General features: G+C 36.2%; 1 protein-coding gene across 3 annotated transcripts in view; it reads right to left on the reverse strand.

Annotated features, from left to right (window-relative positions):
* The window catches only part of LOC123537742 (ATP-dependent translocase ABCB1-like), a 41,052-nt gene extending 27,535 nt beyond the window's left edge, over positions 1–13,517 (reverse strand). The window contains exons 1-9 of one of the 3 annotated variants that reach the window (XM_045321508.2): positions 13,099–13,517; positions 6,746–6,803; positions 5,880–6,006; positions 4,811–4,938; positions 4,235–4,368; positions 3,245–3,416; positions 1,651–1,775; positions 1,025–1,141; positions 221–275 (exon numbers count right to left, since the gene is read on the reverse strand). In XM_045321508.2, the coding sequence (XP_045177443.2) occupies positions 221–275; positions 1,025–1,141; positions 1,651–1,775; positions 3,245–3,416; positions 4,235–4,368; positions 4,811–4,938; positions 5,880–6,006; positions 6,746–6,803; positions 13,099–13,193 (1,011 nt within the window). In that variant the 5' untranslated portion in view covers positions 13,194–13,517. Of the gene's footprint in view, positions 1–220; positions 276–1,024; positions 1,142–1,650; positions 1,776–3,244; positions 3,417–4,234; positions 4,369–4,810; positions 4,939–5,879; positions 6,007–6,745; positions 6,804–8,313; positions 8,339–9,863; positions 10,160–13,098 lie in introns of those variants that run through there. The other 2 variants (XM_045321509.2, XM_053530059.1) reach the window with 2 other exon arrangements.
* Positions 13,518–26,259: the final 12,742 nt, after the last annotated feature.

Genomic DNA, 26,259 nt, shown 5'->3' on the forward strand with positions numbered 1-26,259 from the left:
GTTCAAGCTCAAGGTGTGCAATTTATAGTTACGTAATAATACACATATATGAGGGCAAATATGTGTACTTGACGCTGGACCCAACCCCAAAACCCTCCCTCCCCGACCCAGGAGTAGAAAAGCGAGTGATTCGAAGTCAAAAAGCTTCATTGTCTATGTGTATATTCATAGGGCACGCCCATTTCAAATAAAAATATCTGATATTTATATAAGTCTTTACCGTTAGAACTTTTCCTCCTGTCATGTCTCCAGATTTTACTTGCTCTGTACCATACCTAGAATTAACAGATAGGCGGTGGAATGTTTATGTTTTATGGTTACACGATTTACAACTTCACAGAGAAATTTATACAAAATGAATACAGTTTAGATTGTGTACATATATAACAACCTTTTTGGCGCGAACTAACATTTGCATGGTCCGCTATACATCATTCTAGAGAATCAGCTCAAAGTGAACACATGTATCTTCTCGCTGTTTTATAACTATTCATATATTGTTTGTTGAAATCTGCGTATTTTTACGTTTGCTATTGTTGTATTACAATTCGCATTGTTTCATGTTCGTGATTTTACTTTTTTTTGTTTTAGGGTTTTCTTTATGCGAACTACACCAGTACTATGTCCAGTAAAAATAAATGGGAAAAACTACAGCATAATTCTTTGTTCGTTTGTTTAAGGTTTAACGTCGTTTTTCAACAGTAGTTCAATCAGTTATATAACGGCGGAGACTTAATATAACTAGTGTTCCTTCATTGTGTACCAGTACAAACCCGTTCTCCACAAGTGACTGCCAACTTCTCCACATGAATCAGACGTGGAGGACGAATGATTGCAGACACAATGTCACGGAGAACATGCGCCTAGCCCAAGGATCTAACTCACGACCCCGCGATCCATTATCTGAGCTAAGTGGGCAGGCTACAACATAACTGAGTTCACCACCAAACCCTATTCATTTAAAAAATAGAAAAATGTATTTTTTTAAAGATAAAAAATTACAGGTATTGTGTACAGTACTTACCAAAACGCCAGGGCGTAGGCCGAGAACATGACAAGCATGGTGAATCCTACACCGAATCCAGAAACGTAGGACTTTCTGATACCCAGTTTCTTACAGTAGTCAAGTTTCTCCTCGTATCTAATGGTAGAGAAAAGATATAAAATATGCATTTGGAATAGTATTAGTTTATGCTCATAATATCTATTCATTTATTTATTTATCTATTTATTTAATATCGTCAAATACCCAAGACCAAAAAATGTTAAGTTATTGCGTACATGGGTGAAATACAGTTTGATTTTGCATGTAAAACAAAAAAAAAGTTGTTGTTTTTTTATGTTTTGACTAAAAACCATTTTATGGTTTCTTACCAGTGAAAAACACATTTGATACTTTTCACTAGGAGATTACCAGATATATTTCACACTGCAATGTTCCGATGATTCACTGCGAAACTTGTGATAACTTTTAATTCAACGTCCTTGTTTCGAGAAAAGATGGCGCGTTTCGCATAGAAGATATAAGCTTTTAAGTCCTGCATTTAACCGTTGAAAGTCACCACAGTTCTGATATTATGATTAACCAATCGTGTTTTCTAAATCGTCCGATATTCCTGTAACGGTTTGTGATTTAATATACAAATTTACCTTTTTAAGTCCTGATTTTGACCGTTGAAAGACGCCACAGTTCTGATACACGACAACACCTCCTCAGCCACACCGCCACCTTCTGCGTAAATCTCCTGTTCTCTCTTGGAAAAATTTGCTATCAGCTGAAACGTATTATATCCGTGCAACGATCTGTTTTTGTCAAATTCATGAATACAGACATTTACGTATAACTGCTTTTGCTGGGTTTAAGGTCACAATTATAGGTCATATGGCGACTTTCCAGCTCTTTATGGAGGAAGACCAGAGGTGCCCCTCCATGCATTATTTCATTACTAATCAAAACCTAGGTAGAACCACCGGCCTCCCACAAGCTAGCTAGATGGCTTCCTCAATAATTCAACGCCCCGAGTGTACCAGTAAAATATTGAACAATACCATTTCAGATAAGCTTCTCAACATATTAACAAGAGAATAGCATTCTTCTTGCGTTTGAAAATGTATGTACATGTAGCAGAAGCGTGTTTGAGTTAAACTAACTGCAAGTGTGCGTGTAGCACGTGTAAACTGCTCCATGCGACATGTAAGTTTGAATTAATTATCCCTTATTATACTGGACACGACTGAGTCTGTCTTTGCGACCAGTGTGGATCATGATCAGACTGCACTGTTCGCCTTTCAGTCAGTATCTTTTTGATAAGCGCCACTTTTAACAGCTAATGGTACTGTCCAAACTGAAAGACGGACACGTTCATTATAGAAATTTAGCAGGGTGAGGGTTAAAAACGTATCTCCTATATATTATTGCGATTCTAATATGATTTATATAAAGAGCATTTGGTAGCGCTATTCCTTGGTTTCTATTTAGTTGCCAAATCACGTGCTTTAATTCCGCTGTTTTATTTAAGGGATCGCTAAAAAATAAACAACTTTTTTTTAAAGTAACTTGCTTTGCGTTCATGTAATTACTTATTACGAAAGTAAACATACAAAGGTATCAATTGTCTTTGCCATATATAATTTCATATTCGTATTTCATACTTTTTGATTCGGTATTTTGTATTGTATGTACAGTGGAACCTCCTTAATCCGAACTCCTCTATTCCGGAAACCTCTCTGAACCGAACAATTTCCTTGGTCCCGATATTCTTATTCATTCTTTATAAAAACAATATAGTAACTTATCATTTATATGCGATTCGTATTTTCTCTTCAATACAAATAATGATTGCAGTACTGATAACACGTGTAAACCATAGTAGTGATAATTGATCGTCACGATGTTTGTTTGTTTGGTGTAGTTTAACGTCGCACTGACACAATTCAGTCATATGGCTACTTTCCAGTTTTAATGGTGGAGGAAGACCCCAGGTGCCCCTCCGTACATTATTTAATCACGGATGGACCTAGGAAGAACCACCGACCTTCCATAAGCCAGCTAGATGGCTTTCTCAATGAAGAATTCAACGCCCCGAGCGAGGCTCGAGCTCACATCGGTGAGGGGCAAGTGATTTGAAGTCAGCGACCTTAACCACTCGGACACGGAGGCCCCCTACCGTCATGGTGACCTCCGATGCAATAATATATCATATAGTAACACTTGATCAAGCATGAAAATACACATCAAACATACTTTTGATAAAAAAGCTCCACCAATAGCAAGCAATGGCGACAATGACATCATAACCAGAGAGAGCTTCCAGCCTTTCCAAAACCCGATAGCAAACCCAGATGAAAACTGAGCCAGGAACTGTATTGCGTAACTAAATTTGTCGCCCAGGCCCTCGCGGACTCGCTCGAGATCACTACAATGAAAAAATGTTATCAGATGAAGTGTTTATCTATAAATCTGATCAAAAATATTCTTTAAGTGCATTTCCGGCATTTTCACAAGACCAAAGTAAAAAAATAAAGAAATAATGGGGCAGGTGTGTGTGTGTGGTGCGGGAAAGGATATTAAGAGACAATATCTACGAACACAAGACATAAAGTAGTATTTTGGATGAGGGTGGGGGATGCGGTTGGGGAGATGGGACATATTTTCACAAAAACGAACGCCAGAGTTACGTGACATATGTCATTAGGTTATTATTACCATGGTGAAGAAGTGTGTGATGTTTTATTCAGTTGTAAAGTGTACTTTCTGAGACATTAACTTCGCTGACAATCGCGAACAGAATATTGTTAAAGAAGAAAAACATTGGCATGGTGACACACCCTAAAGATCGCTGGAATTAATCGAAGCAGATATACGTAATTAAGCTTTTTAAAAAGATCTGTCAATAGAAAAGAATCTAGGTGTCTTTTGTAAGAACACAACAATTAACACCAATTCATACTAGAATACGAAAAACTTTGTAAATCTCAAAGAACGTTTTCAAACATAAATATTTTAGCATTACGATATAGCGTGTTATGCTGAATTTGTTTATTAGCATTTTATATCAATTGAAAATCATGAAATGTAAAAGAGATAAGTTATGTTCGTTTACTCTAAAATATGTGGGTCAAAACTCCTCTACTAATCCGTATGTGAACATCTAAGACTGGCCTAAACCACGGCTTTCTTCAAAAAAAAATAAATTTGGATATTTCTGAAGAGGTATTTTCAACAAAGTCTTACTCGGCTAATCTAGTAGTTAGTTCTCCGCTTTGGTGAACATCAAACCAAGCAATTTCTTGCCGCAAGATGGCGCGGAAAAACTGCTTCCGTATCCGGTGAACCTGTCTCTCACAGGCTACTGTCCAACATGCAACCTAAATTGATAAAGAACACGTCGATCTGCTGAAGATTTGAATTACACAGCGTATAGCTACGTTAACATATTAATTTTTGTCTTTCCAAATGCTGATGTTTTCTGACTGCAAATGGTGTAGAACACGAAGTAAGGCGTTATGTAATCGAAATTGCAGAAATTGTGTCAAATTTAAAGAGGTAAAAGTGAATACTCCCTGAACGACAAAATTGATAACAGAGACTATAATCTAAATAACAGTTCCTTAAATGTAAATAGAAAGCTACATTATTTCTATTGAGACATTATTAAGATAAACACAGAAAAACAGAAAAACGCTTATATATATAATAAGTTGTTTCAGACGTGGACACGTCTCCATTAAAATTCGAGCAGGAAAAATGTGTAAAGAAGAGGACTTACATGTCCGTGACAAATGATGCTAGCAATTATGTTTTACATACTTGTATATATGAGGCCACGAAGACAGCGGCACCAATGTAGATGTAGTACAGAGAGTATTTTGTCATGTCAGAGTTAAATTCGTCAAACAATGCCGACGTGTCATTCGGATTTATGTCAGATACATTTACTGAAAAATATAAATGCAAGATTATTCTTTACACAAAATGAGTCAATATTCCATTAAGTCAGCTTTAAAAAACACCAATATTAACATTACTAGTTTCAGTGGTGCATCTGTCACATTTAAGAAATGATTTTTTTGAGCTCATGCGAAATGAACGACAGAATATGATCGGCAAACCCATTTCGCATGAACTTCGAAACATATCATTTCTTATATCTACATTTAATTTCCTTCCAATTTGTAAACAAGTTTTTTTTATATATAATTTGCGTATATTTCGATGTATTTAACATTAGAATAAGCTTTCCGGTCACTAATTTCGCTACACAGAGCAACTTTGACGACATCTATGGAACGTTCTACCTGATTACACGCAAGCAGCATGTTATAACAATGCAACGTTATCGATTACAGCGCATTTCAAAAAACGACCGTCACGGACAGGCAGAATGTAGATATTTATAAATCTTTTCTTAGATAATTTTCTTAGTTTTCATATAAATATTCAAATTGCCCCTTTTCAAAAGTATTAAACAATGAACGACTGATTTCGACTTTTAAGTTCGTGGTCCTTGAATATGTTTCATGTTTTTTGGTTGCTGGTAAAGCTAAGTTATTATGTTGTGTTTTGTCTTTCCAACTTTTTATGTCTTCTGAATTCATCAGGTATTATGAATACGTAAGAAAATATCTAACACTATGACCGCGTGCTAGTTTAAACTAATCTACAGTAAGACGCTTTGGAAGCTTAGAACACAACTTGAGAGAATGATGGTAGACACGGCAGCGGCTTGTTTGAATCTGTCCTTGACAGGTCATTAAATGGGTCACCTCCTCATACCCCCGTACACCGGGTCAGCTTAAACGGAACCCTGGCATCAAGAACATTTAAATAACTCTATGATACCAAAGGACCAAAAACAGAAACATTACTAAAATGCTACCATTTATGAAAGAGTCAGTCATGTCACCAAAGAAGATCATTAGCACTGGCCAACCAGCACCATGTACCATGGCTGCCAGCGATCCTATAAACATCAGGAAAATGTCCAAACAGTCGGACGTCCGGAACTGAAAGTAACAAAAAAGTCATTAATACTAAGTGATTTTGCAAGATATGGACGTTCTTATTATTTGTAGGTTTCATTATAAATTAACTACTATATACCTTACCATAAATAGTAACAAAAAAGCCGTTTAAAATGGTCATTATGGCCGACATCGGTGGATCCAAAATGGCGCAGTGTGCCTCACGCGCCATAATCATAATGGCCTCAGGTAACCGGAACGTCAACGCGTTCTGACGTTGACGTCATGAAGCATCGTCATTATGGCGTGTGAAAGAGTGCTGAATCATTTTCAGATCGATTGTCAAATAATAAATGCATTGTGATGAAAAAAGCAATTCAAATGATACTTTTAAGTGTGATGAAAATATGCAAAAACAAATATAAAGCAAAGGCATATAATAAAAAGGGCAACAAAAACCCGACTCGCTGTGCCTTCTAGCCATAATGGCACACCTAGTTTCGTAATGGCCCAACCTAGAAGGCACAACCAAGCTGTATATTAACCTCTAGGTATATTCAAGAATATCAGACAGTATATAGAGTAGTAGGAAATCCAGCCCCCGCTCCTCCAACTAAAAATTACTAACATACATCTAGTACGCTAAAGAACCAGGTAAGCTTCTGGAATTGGAGGGTCATCTGTATCTTGCTCTATCCTCCCACTAACAGTCTTCTGGAGGGGTTTCTCACATGGATTACCAGTGGCGGCTATAAATAAACTTACAAACAATCTAACTTACCAGTTGTCCGAATGTCGCTGTTTTCTTGTCATCTTTCTTTTCATCTTTGCTTGTATCTCTGAAAAATAAGAACAAAATCTAAAGACGGAATGGCATCTAAACAAAAAATGCCTGTCTTACCATAGGCTCTTACTAAAGGTGCATGCCCGAAAGAACTACTTCAAAATATCATAATTTTCATTTCATATGTAAAGGTATATTGAATATTCAGAACAATAAAATAGGGTTATTATTATAGTAGCTTGATTTGGTATACTTCTGCTCGAGTGGATTTTGCCAGGTCGGATCAAAATCCACGAGAGCCGTATACAAAATTCCATTATAATGACCCTGTTAATAATATACACCTCCATCTTTGTGTCTGTTATTTTGTTATCGAACAAAATCTTCAATGTTTATCGAAGTTTTGTGTCAGGCAATGCATATTAGATGAAAGTAGTCCTGCAAGGTACAATACGGATTTTTTTTCTGCCTGTTCGTATTTACTTCTGAAATACTAGCCGTATTTTGACAGAATTTATAATTGTAAATGATAATTCATAATGACCTAAACTACAACTAGATTTTTTTTTGTTTTACTTATTACATGAGCCGCGTCGTGGGAAAACCAACATAGTCTGGTCAGGATCCATGCTGTTCGCTAACGGTTTCTCTAATTGCAGTAGGCTTTAAAAACGAACAGCATGGATCCTGACCAGACTGCGCGGATGCGCTGGCTGGTCTGGATCCATGCTGGTCGCAAAGCCACTATGTTGGTTTTCTCATGGCACGGCTCACATCACAAAAGCGTTGACTAATCCTCGGTGCTTTCTGCAAATTATACAGACTTAGGGCGTGTGTGTTTTCTAAATAATTACAGTAACTGCATTAACCACGCCGAATCACATTTTTCTACATTTTTCTGTCACTTACCAGCAAATGGGAATGCATTCTAATTGGAAAGAAATTACATAAATCTTGAGACATGTCCTTTTAAACATTAAACATGTGCAAAAATCACACCTTACCGTAAGTTATGTTATGTCGTGTATTGGACATGCGAATGAAGAACAAACGTCTTTTTGTTACTCAAGATAAAGGTTTGATTGCAAATTTAACACTAGGTGATGGCGAGATGGACGCAGTCCAACACACAAGTGTTCCATTTCGTTTTATTTCGTTTTAAGGCGTGCGAAAAGCACAAAAAAGGATCGTTTTATTCCAGTACTTGATTTTTTGTTACACACTGTCAAACTTGGTAAAATCAAACATTGAATCACTGATAAGCCTAATTGTAGTTTTCAATGTCTTTTCATTTAACCGAACAAAACTTAACAGTGTTCTCATAAAATGATAAATACAGACCATGTTTTCGATGGCAAGAAAAAGCATTTCATTTAAAAGTGTTCATGACAATATATATTACGTGCACGTTCAATGTCAAGAGTTGGATCTTTTGTTAATCATTTTTAATTTATAATTGTATTGAAAACTTGTCATCAGTTTGGTGAGTAATTTCAAAATTAATGTGAGACTTTGATAATTTATTTTTCATTGACAGTTGATAAACCTTTACATAGTCTATTTACCTAATTGTTCATTTCCGTCTGATCTTTGGTCATTTGTTCATCATGTCTAAAATTAGCAATGAAAACATAAATTTCGTTATGTAAGGTACACATCGTTCATGATTCAGATAACCTAGATTTTAGTTTAACTCATAGTTTGTAACAATATTGTGAACGGGTCGCTACTTAACTCCATATTTGATAAAATTTCCTTATTGACATAGCCTACAAAATCTGTCACCTCCATACGTTGGTAGATTTTTGTCTAAATGTTGTACTGACCGATAGTTTTTCATCTGATACTCCTAGAAAGAATTTTTAAACCACCAGTATTTTGTGCTACTGTAAAATATAAATATCATGATGATGCCCAAATGGGGTTTATATATCCGTGTAAAAATACATTCAGTCCTTAAAAAATTCAGTCAGCTCAAATCATACTAACTGAATTTCATAGTCTGTTAATTTATTCAGATAATTAAAAGAAAAAAATACATGCTGAATCAGTTTAAGATAATATTTTGTTACATCCCTTTAGATAGGATAGATATGGCAACGTATAAGTATCAGTATAGACTGATTTAAAACAGCTATGAACTTAGACAGGGTTTTATAGCACAAACGTTAATGCTATTTTTTCCGTAGTTCGAGACGTACGAATCTTCTCAAGACAAAAATTTAACTTTTCTTTGTACCGTAAATTATACGAAATGCATTGGTGACTAAACATGTTTATTTTAAATATTTCTAGCACTCAAAAGTTTAAGGACATTTAGTATTATGTTTGTATTTGTATTCCTTAATGAATTTTGATGTAACACCAAAATGTTTCGAAGAAATCAGTTAGTTGCCATGTGGGTTGCTTTCTATCATCAACGGTATTGTGGCCTTAAAAAAGTGTTTGTTTTCGGTATCCCGACCCATCCTAAAAATTTGCCACGACCCTAAATGTTTTTATGGCGTTGGAAAAAAGAAATTCGATATTTTTGCTATTTTTTTTATACTTTTTGCTTTGTGTTGCTCTTTCTCATTGTAAAAAAATTAATTAAAAAAATCTTTTTTTTTTTTTGGTGGTGGGGGGTGGGGGGCCTATTACCGGAAACAAACAATATTTTTTAGCCTTATTAAGAAATCGAACGAAACGCCGCGACAAAATGTTAGAGTATCTATCTTTTATCTTTCGATAGTTCAGTAAGTGTGTCATGCTCATTTGATATGGCGGTACATGTATCATTTATCGACTTATTTGGCACAATATGGTCAATATATATCAAGTTTTAAAGGCCCATAATCAACAATCCCAGTTATTGTATATCTCTAGCAGACTTTAATTGTCATCTTCTCTTCACCTATAGTGTCTGACATGAATTTCACCCTTCTTAGATAAAGAGATAGCCACACTTACAGTTATTATACGACTACGAATCTTCCAATCTGTTATTATTTAAATGTACTAAAAATAAATTATGTTAAGACTAAAACAAGTAAAGATGAAAAATTACGTATAAAAATAACAAATAATAATTGACAGATGAAAATTGAAACTGATGTAGGTAAAATGTGAAACAAACCCTTCCTCTTTGGTTTCCACAACAACTTGTTTTTCACTTTTCCCGTTGGGAATCTTTTCCGACGACATGAATTCTTTAAATATTTAAGACTATATATACACTATTAATAATAAATATGTACTTTATCATGAATATATCAAATTTTTAGTTATTTTCCTTTTCCATATATTCCGTTAACAGTAAATTCTGTTTTTTTTTCTGAATCACTTCTAACGTTAATATAATTGTACTTTTTAGTATGTAACCTTTCGGAGCACATATGGACTTTCTTACTGCACTGTAGCATCTACAATAAAACTGCGGAATGTTAAGACTTGATTCACATTTAAAGCAACATACCGGTAATGTAAACAAACCTTCGGTGGTACTGATAAGATAGAAAGGTTAGAACTAATATTAGAAATTTTGTAAACGAATTTCGCCAGCCGAAAGACACTCTCATTTGAATACTTAATACAAGGTATAAATCATATAACTTGTTTCTGTTGGAGCCGCCGTCAATTCTTCCAGTTTCGCGAACTAATACAATCGCTAACAAAGTTTTTCGAAGCCTTTTTTTTAATTTCTAGTGTGGTGATTGATTAGAAACTGAGAGAAAGGTAAGGCAGGAAACACTGAATACTGATTGGTTCACATCACTTCATTTATCAAAATGCTAAATTTAAACAGAGTGTAGCTGAATATATTTTGATTTTACAGCACTTTTAAAAGTTGGGAGACGATGTTCGGTAAGGCCGACCTTGAACGTAGTGGACCCGTAACGACACTCGGCTATTTCCGTTAGACAATTCGTAATTCTTCGGACGTAATGTAGCTCTACGCGCACGTATCTTTCCGGAAAAAAACGGAGAATACCGAAACGGATAATACGTATTTTAGCGAGAGTCAACACGGATCTACTACCTTAAGAAATATAAAGAAATATATCCGTGGAATAGAAATTTTACCTCAGATAACCTCGTTTACAAAATAATTTTATTTGGCTTTAACGAAACCTGATGTCGAAATTACAACATGTCAATTGAACGAAAAATTTTCAGTTCTCCCCTTCGAAATCTTAAAAACAAATATATTTGTATGGAAATATTGGTTCATTTTAACGACAATATTCCGCAAGAAAATTCAAAACCAAATAATGAGTTCTTATCATTTGTGAATTGAGAATTCGAAGCATTAAAATTGTATTTTGTTTATAAATACGAATCAATATTTTGATTTAGATGAAACAAGTGTACTGTGGGCTTGGTACTTCTTCGAACAGCTATCAGAATCGAAAATAGGTTCTTAATTTATGATGATGATGATGATGATGCCCTTATTATTTGCCCTAGCCCCAGTATAAACTTTTAAAAAACGATTTGTTTTACTTCGCTGGTATTTACTACACTTTACGGTATTCGCTGATAAAACATTTAGTACGTGTACGTTCACTACAGTGTATATTCAAGTTCAGTAATGGGCACATAAACTGATAAAAAATTTCAGTCTGTATGAGTAATACTTCGAAATGAAAATTCTAGTATTCTACGGTCCAGATTTAATAAATGGAAGCTCGTATTTGGTAACAACAATGAATTATTAATCACTGTCACTTTTAAAAAACGATTTGTTTTACTTCGCTGGTATTTACTAAACTTTACGGTATTCGCTGATAAAACATTTAGTACGTGTACATTCACTACAGTGTATATTCAAGTTCAGTAATGGGCACATAAACTGATAAAAAATTTCAGTCTGTATGAGTAATACTTCGAAATGAAAATTCTACGGTCCAGATTTAATAAATGGAAGCTCGTATTTGGTAACAACAATGAATTATTAGTCACTGTCATATCAACAGGAATAGAGACTCTTTTTGTTTAATGTACACGAAACATGTGCAATAAAGTGGTTTAGTTGTCCGCCTCGGGAGCCGTTTCAATGTGGCTGATGGTTTAAGTCGCACGATCGGCCCGATACCTGGACACTAATAAGAGAAAAGATTCGGGATGTACAGAGGTATCTCAGGCAAGCTCCAGGTTGTGTAAAAATCATATTGTACGCGCCCGACATTTTAACCTTTAACCTCAGCCGAGCGTAAAATGATATCATGACCAATTAAGGTCAATTTGATAACACAATTCATGACTAATACCGTAATAAAATAACCACAGTTTATCACATCAATGACACACTGAGATAAAAGAAGGACTATTTCACAATGTAATTATGAAATGAACTGATTATCATTTAATTGTATAAATAAGTTTCAAAGGAGGGTATAAAAAATAGCATATTAAAAAGATAAAAACCGTTTTAGCTAGACTAAGTACAAATTGTTCCAGTATGTAAAGTTTTGTGTTGTTTCAACTTTTATTTTCGTTTAATTAACTTAAATCAGGAGAGAAACATACAGCTTTAATTCCTGCTATAGGTCTTTCTTCAGTTTAAAAACTGAGCTCCCAGTTTACTGAAAACCTGCACAAATTGTTCCCGTATATAATATTTCTGTGCTATATTTGATACTTCCGATAATTTTATTTACGTATGCTCTAAAATATAAGTTAAAATATGATCTCATTATGAGACTTCCCATAACACTACTACCCTATAGAGCATGTGTGAGTAGATTGATGCGAACCACTATAACAGCTTTTTACAGAATGAACAATTGTGAGAGTTTGTGTACGAGGTGGGTAATTTGTTGGTAGGGTGCATCTATACTATAGATACTTTTGTCTTCACTCACCCCTGCTAAACTCATATTTAGGGTCATTCGTGGAAGTGTAGTTAAGTTCGCTGACTTCAAATCGCTTGCCTCTTACCGATGTGGGATCGAGCATCTCTTGTGGCATTGAATTCTTCATGTAAGGAAGCCGTCTAGCTGGCTTACGGAAGGTCGGTGGTACTAGCCAGGTGCCCACTCGAGATGGAAAAATGCACGAAGGGGCACCTGAGGTCTACCTCCACCATCAAACTTGGAAACTCGTCATACGACCTGAATGGTGTTAAACCCAACAAAACAAACAAACAGACTCATCTTTTGTGACAATTACAAATGTGTTCAGTGTTGTCTCTTCATTTTTATTTTAAAACTTTAATCAGCGATTTTACCTGCCAGGCTCCAGCATATGACATTATCTCTGTGATTGAAATATACCATGAAAAAGAAGCCAATAAAATGAACACATGCGCGCTTATTGCGCAACTGTTTATTTATATCCATACCTGTATATAAACAATAAATTAAACTTACGATTTATCCCCGCCACTTTCTGTATATGACAGTTTATTTATGGTAAGGCTTGTATCGTTAGATAATAGAGGTTGTTTTTCGTCTACTTCTTCCATTTTTAAAACTTTTATTCCAGTTTTCAATTTTTTGTAGAACGTAATATGCTCAATGTGTGTTTTATATTGATTTAACGAAATCCGAGTCTAGCCGAATGTTTGTTTCAAATATGTACTTTAACACAACTTTGATGTACTTAATTCATTTAGTACTCGTCATTCATGTAAATCCGTAAGATCAATGGTGTAATTGTGTATGATATTTCACCAGTTATATATCATCATGTGATAGCACACACATACGTATACATATATTAAGTAAACAAAACGTTGATAAAAAGATTAATTATAGAGCGTGAAAAGCGTTTATGCATTACAGTTATCATAACAAATGTCTAGGTCAAAAACAAAGTTATAGAAAAATGCGTAACACAGTTTACCAGTATAGGTAAAAGATCCGCACTACTGACTCACTAGTTCTAATTTTATAATTTGGTAATGGATCCTGTTTAAACACTGTAGCGGCGATATATGTTTTTCTTCGTTGATGGCTAATTTACATGAAAAGTGAACAGATGGCATACATTTTTTAAGGGAGAATATTTCAAGTACCCAGTCCTATATATTGGAAAGTACAATTGGACTGGTAGATTGTTTGTAAAGATAGTATTCGTTCGTCAAATATAATACTTCGCTTAAAATTGTTTTCTCACCAGATTCCTTCAATAAAATTTATGGAGAGGACTTCCAGTCCAATCCAACTTTCATGTAGTATCTTATTATCTAAAATGTACATAGTGGGAAATAAAATGAGCCGCGCCATGAGAAAACCAACATAGTGGCTTTGCGACCAGCATTGATCGAGACCAGCAGTCTGGTCAGGATCCATGCTGTTCGCTAGTGGTTTCTCTAATTGCAATAAGCTTTGAAAGCGAAGAGCATGGATCCTGACCAGACTGCGCGGATGTGCAGGCTGGTCTGGATCCATGCTGGTCGCAAAGCCACTATGTTGGTTTTCTCATGGCGCGGCTCAAATGTGTTTAAACAAATAAGATTTAGGATCTGTATCTTTAAGTTTTTTTTAAACAATTTGATAATAAAATGACTTAAACTTTTTTCGAATTCCTTTAAACACTTCTTGCTGTTTACTGCTATGGTTTCCTTTTTCACATCCAACTTAGAGTATCCTTTGATAATAATCACGTCTCGGAGATTTTTACAACAGTCATGTCATCAAACCATGGTTTACGAGGTTTCGAAGAATTAGACTTCTGGTGAACCTACTTTTGCTAAATAAAATTACAGTTTTGGCAGCATCAACAACAATATTTGAAATTGCTTCTGTATAATATATTAGTCATAACAACGTTACAATGATTTCTGTTGCACGTATTATCGATGTCTGTAAGTAAAAGTGATCTATAAAGTCTTCGTTTAAGTTCTCATCCAAACCAAGACTCATGAACACCAAGTTCTCATCGAGAACCTCATCCAGACAATCCATAACTGAGCCGCACCATGAGAAAACCAACGTAGTGGCTTTGCGACCAGTATGGATCCAGACCAGCCTCCGCATCCGCGCAGTCTGGTCAGGATCCATGCTGTTCGCTTTCAAAACCTATTGCAGTTAGAGAAACCGTTAGCGAACAGCATGGATCATGACCAGACTGCGCGGATGCGCAGGCTGGTCTGGATCCATGCTGGTCGCAAAGCCACTATGTTGGTTTTCTCATGGCGCGGCTCATATCATTATGAGATATAAGTCAGAGTGAGAGTGAATGCAATGCCGACGCCGGTAAATACTGACCCCGTTGAAAATAGACCCAATGGGTCCTTTCTCAAAGGTTGAGAATTGACCCCGTCAACATTTAAACATTTAATTTAGATTTTGATCAACAGGTCCCTTTTCAACGTTGAGAATTGAACCCGCCAACATTTCCTCAATGGGCTCAACTTTCAACGGGGTCAATACTTAACGTTACACCGGCGTCAAGGCAATTACAATAACCCTACGTATTTTTCAAATAGTTGAACTAAAAATGAACCTGAGATTTTTTCAACAAATACATAAAATTCACATGTCATCTTTACGCCATGATGGTATAATCATTATATGCATGTTTAAACGTAATATAGCAATGCTTTTTTTTTCTGTTAGTAATTTATTATCAAAATAAATTAGTGACCATGATAATCCTAGGTGAGGACGTTATATGTACTTAAAAAAATCAAATTGTTTACATCCGTCTAATTCATAATTTCTAAAATTAGATTAGTATATCTCATTCATTCTAACCTATATATTAGATTGACTCATAGTATAATTTAAGGTATGGATCAATTTTGTGTAGCAAGTACAATAAAGAAATATATTACGAACATTCACTGACATTTTTGAGATCATTTTTGACCTTAAACAAGATTTAATAATGAATGCATTTGATATGAACAATCTCCAGTTATTGTCCTGGACTTTCCGTCAAGAATAAATTTATGAAATACATTGTTTATTTTCAGTGCCTCCATTTTGACATGTTTTGCGTTTTTGAACTCAACTTTGGTAATTTCAACATATCGGTTTCAATAATAAAAAAAAAATGTCTATTACTTTTCAACATATGTTATATACGAGTAATTGTCTTTTCAGGCTAATATTTTACAATATTTTAAAATCGAACTTGTCGCAATACGAAATACATTTACTTAATCTGTGTTATCTTTGAGGTACTTTTAAACTGCTAAGGCATTAAATCACAAATATAAGCACCCTGTCCCATCATCTCCCCTATCATTTATTGATGGGGACAAGGTGTTCGCGTGTTTGGATAGAACACAATTTATGGTTTCTCTTGAGCAACAAAGGGAATGATTCACTCCGAGAAGTGGTATAGGTTCTTTAAGATGAATCCGATCACCTCGGCCTTTATGCTATTTATAATGAAGTTTAAGTGGTTGTACTGGACGTGTGAATTAAATTGCCATCCATCCACCTGTGAGTAAAGTAAAGGCCCATTGTTTATGAGATATTTCATTAGGCCACCCATTTGCTGTTATTACGTAATATACAGAACTGTTCTCCATAGGTTTGCGATATGGACCACTTTTCCTCTTGTAATCGATATTTAATCATTTTCATCAGTGCTAATGGCTGAAAATTATTCCTTCGTAACGAATAGTTTTTTCGATAAAACGAATAAAGGATTTTGTGTGTTTTACCTATTATCAACAGTTCATGTAGTATATTATACAGTATATATGTCAAAGCTCTGATGATGATTAAGATCTATTTTTACATTGTCATTGATATTGGTCCAAGCCTTATAAATGCTTGTTTTGAAGAAACGATTTAAATCAGTTTTTACCTTATTTGGTATTTGCTGACATTCGGAAGTGTATACAAGTTCGTAAATAAGCGCATAAACTGATACAGTATGACACACTGCAATCGAGAAATTAGAATCTACTCAAAATGGATAAGCCTCTTTCTGCAGTAGTTATCTTTCTCAAATACTGGACCAAACACGTACATGAATAGAGTAACCACAATCGCTCGATTTTTGGGCTACGCACCTACACCGCAGAGGACACGTGCACTGACATAATTATATTGTACCATGTCATGCACTGTAACTCTACCTACCTATATAAAAAGTAAAACGCCCACAAATCTCTCGAATTAACCTAGTGACCTAGTTTTTGACCTAGGGCATCGACAAACATTCTGACAAAGACTTATGATGATTGTGGCAACGTTAAATGTCGCAACGCCGCTAAATGTCGCAACCACAAATAAATGTCGCAAGGTTGACGTTAAATGTCGCAACCAACGCTAATTGTCGCAAAATCATCTACCGCTAAATGTCGCACCTTTAACATTAAATGTCGCAAAAATTTGCCCACCGATATTTGTCGCAACACCAACGCTAAATGTCGCATTTCCTATTTGACTTAATGACTTGTGTAAATTTCAAAATTTTATTATACGTAATTAACGTGAATCTTCAATAATAAAATAATGTTGTGTTAGATTAAAAAGCCCGTCATACATTCTTGTTTACTTTTTCGAGGGAAGAAGAATTAACATGTTTATGTTGTACAAATAATTATCTTAATAATAAGTGCTGTTACGTGCATTGGTGACCCTAGATCGCTCACCTGGGTTCCACACCTTGCTTGAACAGTGATGCAAGAAAAATATCTATGAAATTATTTTGTAATAGGGCCATGGCAGTGTTTTAGAACGGATATATTTTGAAGTTTCTACTAACTAAATACGATTTGGTAATGGCGTTGTGTGTTTGTCGGGGTTGGGTATGGATGGGGAACGGGGTGACTGATGAAACAGAAATCTAAGGCAAAAATACCGAGACAATTCATAGAAAATATATTTACATTTTTTAGGATCGAGAGGGAGGGGGTTTATTTGTGGGGGCAGGGTGGCGGAGAAAGGAGGATTATGTGGGCAGGGACAATGAGACTAAGCCAAACATGTTACAATTTTAAGACACTAAAATTAAATAAAAAAAAAGTCAAAATGCCCGCCCGTACCTGCAATAATGTACAGAGGGACACATAGAATCTTCCCCCGCCAGTGAAGCTGGATAGTCGCTTCCAACAAAGAAATAGAATCCATGACTGTTTACTAGAAAATTTTCGTTTTCTACAGCTACACTGGAACAAAACACCGTGACAACGTTTAGGTTAACTGGCTGTGGGTATATAAGTGACACGGACAGGTTTAATTCTCTCGTGTGCACACCTTTATATGAACTGGATTAACAAGATCGGTGCAGTTCACATTACTCCCATGTGCATCAAATTGCGATTGAATGTCTTTCAACATATCGTGGTTCGCTCTTTTGGTGGCAAGGCATTTTTAATGTCGCGTATATCTTAAATTTTCCCATTACAAAAATGTATTTTGTATCAGCTTTTACTGAAATGAAACACCTATGTATTTGACAGAAGCCACTCGCTTATTATACGCCCGAAGGGAGGTATTACGTCAGTTTCGTGTCCGCTCTGAACTCTTGAACTCCTTGAAGGATTTCGAACACAAATGTTAACCATATCGAGACGACGTGCAGAGTGCTTGCTTCAAGGTCAATGTCACACTTAGGGGTCAATGGTTATATGACTTTGTTTCGTGTCCGCTCTGAACTCTTGAACTCCTTGAAGGATTTCGAACACAAATGTTCACCATATCGAGACGACGTGCAGAGTGCAACTTTTGGATGGCTTGCTTCAAGGTCAATGTCACACTTAGGGGTCAATGGTTATATAACTTTGTTTCGTGTCCGTACTGTAACAATTGAACTGCTTGACGGATTTTAAAGAAACTTGGCAAAAATGTTCATCACATCGAGACGACGTGCAGAGCGCATGTTTTGGATGGCTCGCTTCAAGGTCAAGACCACATTTAGGGGTCAAAGGTCAAATCTTTTGGCGTATATTGCTCCGCATTGCGGTGCTCTTGTAATCTCTTGTTATATTTGGTATCGTGAAGGTAAGTTGTCGGCAACTGTCTAAAACAAATGTTATATTTTAGTAATGTACGGTGGTATGTATAGGACGCACACTTATGTTTTTTTTTTTTTACTTATTACGAGCAATCGAAAGAAGATGTCGTGCGATTGAAATAAGGAGTCGCGAGCTCGCGATAAGTTTACGTGTGATCGAGATAAGAAGTAGTTTGTGAACTCGAGATAAGAAGTCGTGCTTTCGAAAAGAGTTGTCGTGCAATCGAAGCAGACCTAGTCTCAAGTAATCCAGTATCTTATAGAGAAAAACATTCCTACGTTTTTTGTAGTAGAACATTCTAGAGTGTTAACAGCGTTTTCTAATTAATTTACCTACTAGTGACTTAATTTTTTACCCCAACTAATACGTACGAGATTCTATTAAAGTTAACATTCTGATTAAGTTTCATTAAGATTTGGCCAAAAGTGTGACCTCTAGAGTGTTAACAGTCAATTCTTTATGCCGGACGATTAACATGCACACATTGGTCACAACAGCTCACCTTGAACCTTCTGTGCTCAGATGAGCTAACAAGAGCTGTCACATGAGACAACGCGCTCGACTATTTCGATGCCAGATTATAAAATCAAGTGAAACTGCGCACATCTGAGGAAGCATGAGCTGTCACTGGAGTGATTGGACAATAGCTTAAGTCTGTTTCAAATGTATTTAGTAATAAAAGAGATAGATAAAAGAGACAGAGAAGTATCAAAACATTATATAAGTATAAAAGGGACATTCTTCATGGAACATTTCCGCAAAAGAAATGTTTGTTTGTTTGTCTGTTTTGGGTTTAACGCCGTTTTTCAACAGTATTTCAGTCATGTAACGGCGGGCAGTTAACCTAACCAGTGTTCCTGGATTCTGTACCAGTACAAACCTGTTCTCTGCAACTGCCATCTTCCCCACATGAATCAGAGGTGGAGGACTAATGATTTCAGACACAATGTCGTTTATCAAACAGTCACGGAGAACATACGCCCCGCCCGAGGATCGAACTCACGACCCCTTGATCCGTAGACCGACGCTCTTACCTACTGAGCTAAGCGGGCGGGCCTAAAGAAATGTACCATGACATTGTTTCATATAATGTTGCTAATAATGTTGATCAACTATTTGAAGTTTGAATTAAATAAGTAAGACAGAGCAGAAGTGCATCGCAACTGGAACCTGAAATTCTAGTAAAAAGGAAGCATAACTCGTAGCATTTCGGTGCCAGCAACATTGTGTCATATGATGTGGGAGACAATGTGGAACAACTGTTTTAAGTCTGAATAAAATCCATTTAGTAACAACAGAGACATAGTGAAATAAAACATTTTCTAAGGAAAAAGGGGACAGACTTACGGCCCTGGTGTCATATGATGTGAGTGATGATGTTGAAAAATTGTTTTAAGTTTGAATCAAATCCCTTCTGTAAAAATTGTTTTAAGTTTGAATCATATCCCTTCTGTAGTAACAAAGAGATTTATGTGAATATGCATCAAAATTAACCTAAACCTAAAAGGTGTTTTTGTCACAAAAACATGTCTTCCCCAATGTATACCTTCAGCTCTGGCGGCCATTTTATGCAGCGAAGCGGAACATGTCGGCGATATGCACAACTAGACTTGGTACTGATCACCCCTTTGAAGTTTCATCGAAATCTGTCCAGCAGTTTGACCTGTGAAAGCCGGACAAGATTTTTCTATCTTTAGCTCTGGTGGCCATATTATACAGCGAAGCAGAACGTGCCAGCGATATGAACAACTAGGGCTGGTACTGATCTTTCATGTGAAGTTTCGTCGAAATCCAGCCAGCAGTTTGGCCTGTGAAAGCCGGACAAGATTTTTCTATTTTCAACTCTGGTGGCCATTTTATGCAGTGAAGCGGAATGTGCCGGCGATATGAACAACTAGACTTGGTACTGATCACTCCTGTGAAGTTTCATCGAAATATGTCCAGCAATTTGACCTGTGAAAGCCGGACAAGATTTTTCTATCTTTAGCTCTGGTGGCCATTTTTTGCAGCGAAGCGGAACATGCCGGCGATATGCTGAACTAGACCTAGTACTGATTACTCCTGTAAAGTTTCGTCGAAATCCGGCCAGCAGTTCGACCTGTGAAAGCTGGACAAGCTTAATGTGGACGGACATACGGCAAAGGCAACCACCTATGGGGGAGACATAATTCTAAGTAAAGGTGGCATAATTCATGAAATATTGGCGCCAGAGTTGTGGACCTTGTATCATAAGATGTCACAGTGGGTAATGATGCGGAACAACTTTTTAAAGTTTGAATCAAATCCATTTGGTAATAACTGAGATAGAGTAAAAGTGCAGCAAAACATTAACCTGAAATTCTAAGTAAAACGTGGGGATAATTCATAAAATATTGGTGCACGAGTTATTATCCTTGTGCCAGATGATGTGGATGATGATAAGGAATAACTATTTTAAGTTAGATGCAAATACATCAAGTCCATTTGGACGACTATGTAATCGCTTCCGCAAGTGGGATCGACAAAAATTGTCAGTGTTTATAAATATCAACACAAAACTTATCATGTTCAATAAAGCTGTTTTTCTTGTTAATCATTACAGTCATTTTATTAAAGACCACCTGTGAACAGACACTGCCTGTTAACAAAGACCATCTGTGAACATCTGTGAATGACTACCTGGTTTCCTTTGCCACTGACAGCTGTCAAAAATCTGTAACCTGACTGTACCTGAAAAAAGAAGATACAAATATGAAATACTACAAAAGTCATAAAATATTGTTAGAAATAAATAATTGTGTTTTCTTGGCTGATTTGTAGAGACATGACATATTAGTTCCCAAAGAACAATAAGAACTCAACAGTTGATATTTATCAGAGCAGTAAGAGTTATCTTTCTTGCAAATGAAAATTTAACATGTAAGTATGTCAAAGTGAAATGAACACTTATAACAAATCTCTGTAAATCTGCAAAAACGTGTGATTAAATTTCTAAATGATTTTTGTAACTTCGACAGGCCTACACAAACAAACTGACTCAGTGGTAAAGGACAGAGCACAAAGAAATATTCAAATGTTACATATGGTAAGATTAACCCTTACCCTGCTAAATTTCTACAATGAACTTGTCCATCTTTCAATTTGGACAATACCATTTACTGTTAAAAGGGGTGCTAACCAAAAAGATACTGACTGAATGGCGACCAGTGCAGACCATGATCAGACTGCACGGATGTGCAGGCTGATCTTGGTCTGCACTGGTCGCAAAGGCAAAATCACTTACCGCCAGCAGGTAAAGGGTTAAACAAAAGAGGTAATTTGTGAAAGACGAACACACATGAAGTGAAGTGCCCTTAGCTGTGACCTTGACCTTGGAGGAACAAACCTGATTCTTGCACATGTCGCGACTTTTCAACATGATTAAAGTAACATGTGTAAAGTTTTGTTGGAATCTCTTCACATTTACCCTGCTAAATTTCTAAAATGGACTGGTCAGTCGTTCAATTTTGGCACTACCATTTATTAATCAAAGGGGTGTTCATTGAAAATTTACTACTGAATAGTGAACAGTGCAAACCATGGTGTGCAGGTTTTTTTTGGTCTGCACTGGTCACAAAGGCAAAATCACTTGCCGCCAGCAGGCTAAAGATTGAATTGTTTAACAGTGACAGCTCAGAAATCAGATTAGTGCTTAGTATGGATGAATTTACTAACTAGCACACATCCAATAAAATGTTTTCTCCCCCTTTTTTAACTGTCACATGCACAATCCCTACAACTGGCTTCATTACATTACCACCGAAAAATGTAATCTCTAGTTTCAATAGGACTGAAAATGTAATAATTTGTTATACAATGTGAAAACTATAAATAGTGTTACTGAAAGTGGGAGAAACATCAAAATGTTGGATATTTATTTTTTAAAGACGGCATGGGATATATCAAGTTACAATTGTATGGGTGTTCCAACACTTTGGAGAGCTTTACTACATAATACACTATTTTATTTTCTGTACATAATTCAATTCTGTTTCTAATTTTACGGTCATACTGTTTGTGTAAGTACTAGTAAAAATGATGCAAATAGCAACCAGTTAACAGAACAATACTGGGGTTCAATTGTTGAAAATCCCATTTAGAAATTTTAACATTAACATTTAATGGTATTAATGACATCAGTTCAGAAATACTCCATCATAAAGTCAAATTACCTTAAGCTATTTATTTTTTCCTGCGAAACTTAGTTGTCAGCATCATGAGCTGTCTCCCCTCTAAATAAGGTAAGATATGAATTTATGAGAACCTGCATCTCTGAACATATCATATTTGATCACAGCTTTGCCACATCATTCTGAAAATTATAATTCTTAATCATACTCTGGATTTAGAAGCATATCTTAAGTTGTAATAAGTAGACTAGCTGTATCAAAGGGGTGATGAAGAATGTTGACGTTTTTTAAAGTGAGGTTGTCGGCAGGTTCAATTTTGCGTACAATTGACTTAAAGATAATAAACGAAATCATTGCTGTTTTTTTTTTTAAATACATCTATAGACAAAGGTGTTAATTTACTTGATATACGTGTATGTAAAATATACATGTCGCAGATTTCATGTAGGTCTAATTGCAATTTCATAAAGGATAATTTAATTTTCATAACTTAAAATAATAGGCAGAAAATTTAAATATAACAATAGAGACAAGTTCTTAAGATTTTTCTCTCAACAACTAATGTGATTATTCGTCATCTCATTTGTTGTACTAAAATAGATAGCGAATTCAAAGATCAGTTTATGTCACAAATAACGAGAAATGTATTAAAAAATTGCATTTAGTATTTGAAAGAAGTCACTAGGATTATCAATGTTAATCATAGATATGTAAACTTAAAATAAACGCCAATTCCCTACAGATTATTCAATTCTTTGATGTAACTATTCACAAAATAATCTGCCTTTGCACAGTATACGAGTAGGTAGGCCTAGTCCATATCCGTGACTCTAGTTACCTCCCTTATCGGTACGTCTGGTGAAAATTACGTCATAAGCTGGACAGAGATTAAGGGTACACTGTAGTAAAAAAACATCTGGTTAAGCATTAGCCTGTATTTTTTTATTCTTTGAAAAGATGAATTTTGTGAGCTTGACGTGTCATTCTTTCTCTGATCTTAATGTTCTTACTTAAGAAGTGTAAATCGAACACTGTCAACACGCAGAGGTAGGCTTAATACGAAGTGAAATTAACATAATTGTATAAAAGTTATACATTTTTCTTAAACAATTTGGTTCCTTAATTTTAAACCAAAATCCGAATTAAAATTTTGCTTAATAAGGGCTAAATATGAGCCATCAGGTTGTCTCTGTTCGTTTTGTTAATTCATCAGAGGAAATAAATATTTCGGAAAAATGACAACTGAAATACATTTTAGACTAAGAACTGGTCGCTAGCAGTTTTGTGTCGAAATTTCGGACCCCGATTTTTGGCATGCAATTGATGCAAGGATGGTCCCAGATACCCAAGCAGCAATTAACTTTTCGATATAGGCAGTGAAACTGACGGGAATAGGACCCTCCCAAATCGGCGAATTTTCCTACGAGGGTGGGTCAGGAAAAATCGCAGTTTTGGGTCGAAATTTCGGACCCCGATTTTTGGCATGCAATTGATGCTAGGATGGTCCTAGATGCCCAAGAAGCAATTAACTTTTCGATATAGGCAGTGAAACTGATGGGAATAGGACCCTCCCAAATCGGCGAATTTTCCTACGAGGGGGGTCAGGAAAAATCGCAGTTTAGGGTCGAAATTTCGGACCCCGATTTTTGGCAGGCAATTGATGCTAGGATGGTCCTAGATGCCCAAGCAGCAATTAACTTTTCGATATAGGCAGTGAAACTGACGGAAATAGTACCCTCCCAAATCGGCGAATTTTCTTACGAGGGGGGTCAGGAAAAATCGCAGTTTTGGGTCGAAATTTCGGACCCCGATTTTTGGCATGCAATTGATGCTAGGATGGTCCTAGATGCCCAAGCAGCAATTACTTTTTCGATATAGGCAGTGAAACTGACGGGAATAGGACCCTCCCAAATCGGCGAATTTTCCTACGAGGGAGGTCAGGAAAAATCGCAGTTTTGGGTCGAAATTTCGGACCCATAATGGAATCTGGCCAGTTCAAGAAAGGAATCAAGATCTTGTGGTGATACAAATTGTGTGCAAGTTTGGTTAAAATCAAATTATAAATGAAGCTGCTATTGCGCAGACAAGGTCAAAATAGCTAATTTTAGCTCTTTCAGGGGCCATAACTCTGAAACCCATTACGGGATCTGGCCGGTTCAAGACAGGAACCGAGATCTTATGGTGACACAAGTTTTGTGCAAGTTTGATTATATTCAAATCATAAATGAAGCTGCTATTGTGCAGACAATGTCAAAATAGCTAATTTTGGCCCTTTCAGGGGCCATAACTCTGGAACCCATAATGGGATCTGGCCAGTTCAAGAAAAGAAGTAAGATCTTATGGTGATACAAGTTGTGTGCAAGTTTGGTAAAAATAAAATCATAAATGAAACCACTATCGTGCAGACAAGGAATTGTGAACGGACGACGGACGGACGGACGACGGACGAAGGGCGATCACAAAAGCTCACCCTGTCACTACGTGACAGATGAGCTAGAAAGGAAAGAAAATGAAGTTTGCTGCAATCAACAATCGCCCAACGCCCGGTGTGCACGCGACTCGGCAATCCAAACTCTTTATTAAGCATCATGTCGTGAAACGATGTATGATTGAACTTGCAAGAACACGGTAATGTTTTCTGGTTGGCTTAGGTTTTCAGAACCGTAAATGAGATTTTGGAAGGTTGTTGGACACGGTAAATTTGAAAAGAATGTTTGTCTATGTGCGTTATAAAGAGGACAAAGTCATACTAGTAGCAAGTGGTCCATTGTTTCAATCTCTCCACATATGCAGTGCGGGCTATCTACAATTGATTTCTGAATAAGTCGTATTTCAGGGAGCTACATTCTAGACGAAGACGGCTATGAAGGATTTGTCCAAGTCTGCTCCCAATAAGAAAGTGTGGGGGTACACTATGACAGTTCGTATTAAGTTTACGCTTGAATTCACTTAATGTAGATGAATTTTTTATATGCTCGGGTAGCGCGTTCCATTCGCGGATGACGGAAGGAAAGAACTATTCTCTATAAAGTTGCGTGCGCGTGTGTATTTAAAGGAACATCATTTTTGTTCCTTAAAGCGTACCGAGTTTGTGAGTTCGTCGAATCAAGTCTGACAGATAATTTAGAGTAAGATGATTAATCATCTTATAAAAGGTAATTAGCTTATGTTTTTTCCTTATAATTTTGTAGCACCGGTAATGATTCTCGCGGCTTCGATTTGTATTGCTTCGATTTGTTTTTTAATTTCTTCTTCAGCAGTGCAGTTATCCCAGGCAGTTTCGCTATATTCCAATAAAGGTCGAATGAATGAAAAACATAGTCGTTCAAGACACGATCTTTTAAGTATGTATTTTAAACCCCGTAACATTCCTATACGTTTCCGAGCTTTAGATATCATAGAAGAGACATGAGAATGCCATTTACCTTCGTTATCAAAAATGACACCTAGATGTTTGT

Source organism: Mercenaria mercenaria, chromosome 18 (genome assembly GCF_021730395.1).
Source record: "Mercenaria mercenaria strain notata chromosome 18, MADL_Memer_1, whole genome shotgun sequence".
NCBI lineage: Eukaryota > Metazoa > Mollusca > Bivalvia > Venerida > Veneridae > Mercenaria > Mercenaria mercenaria.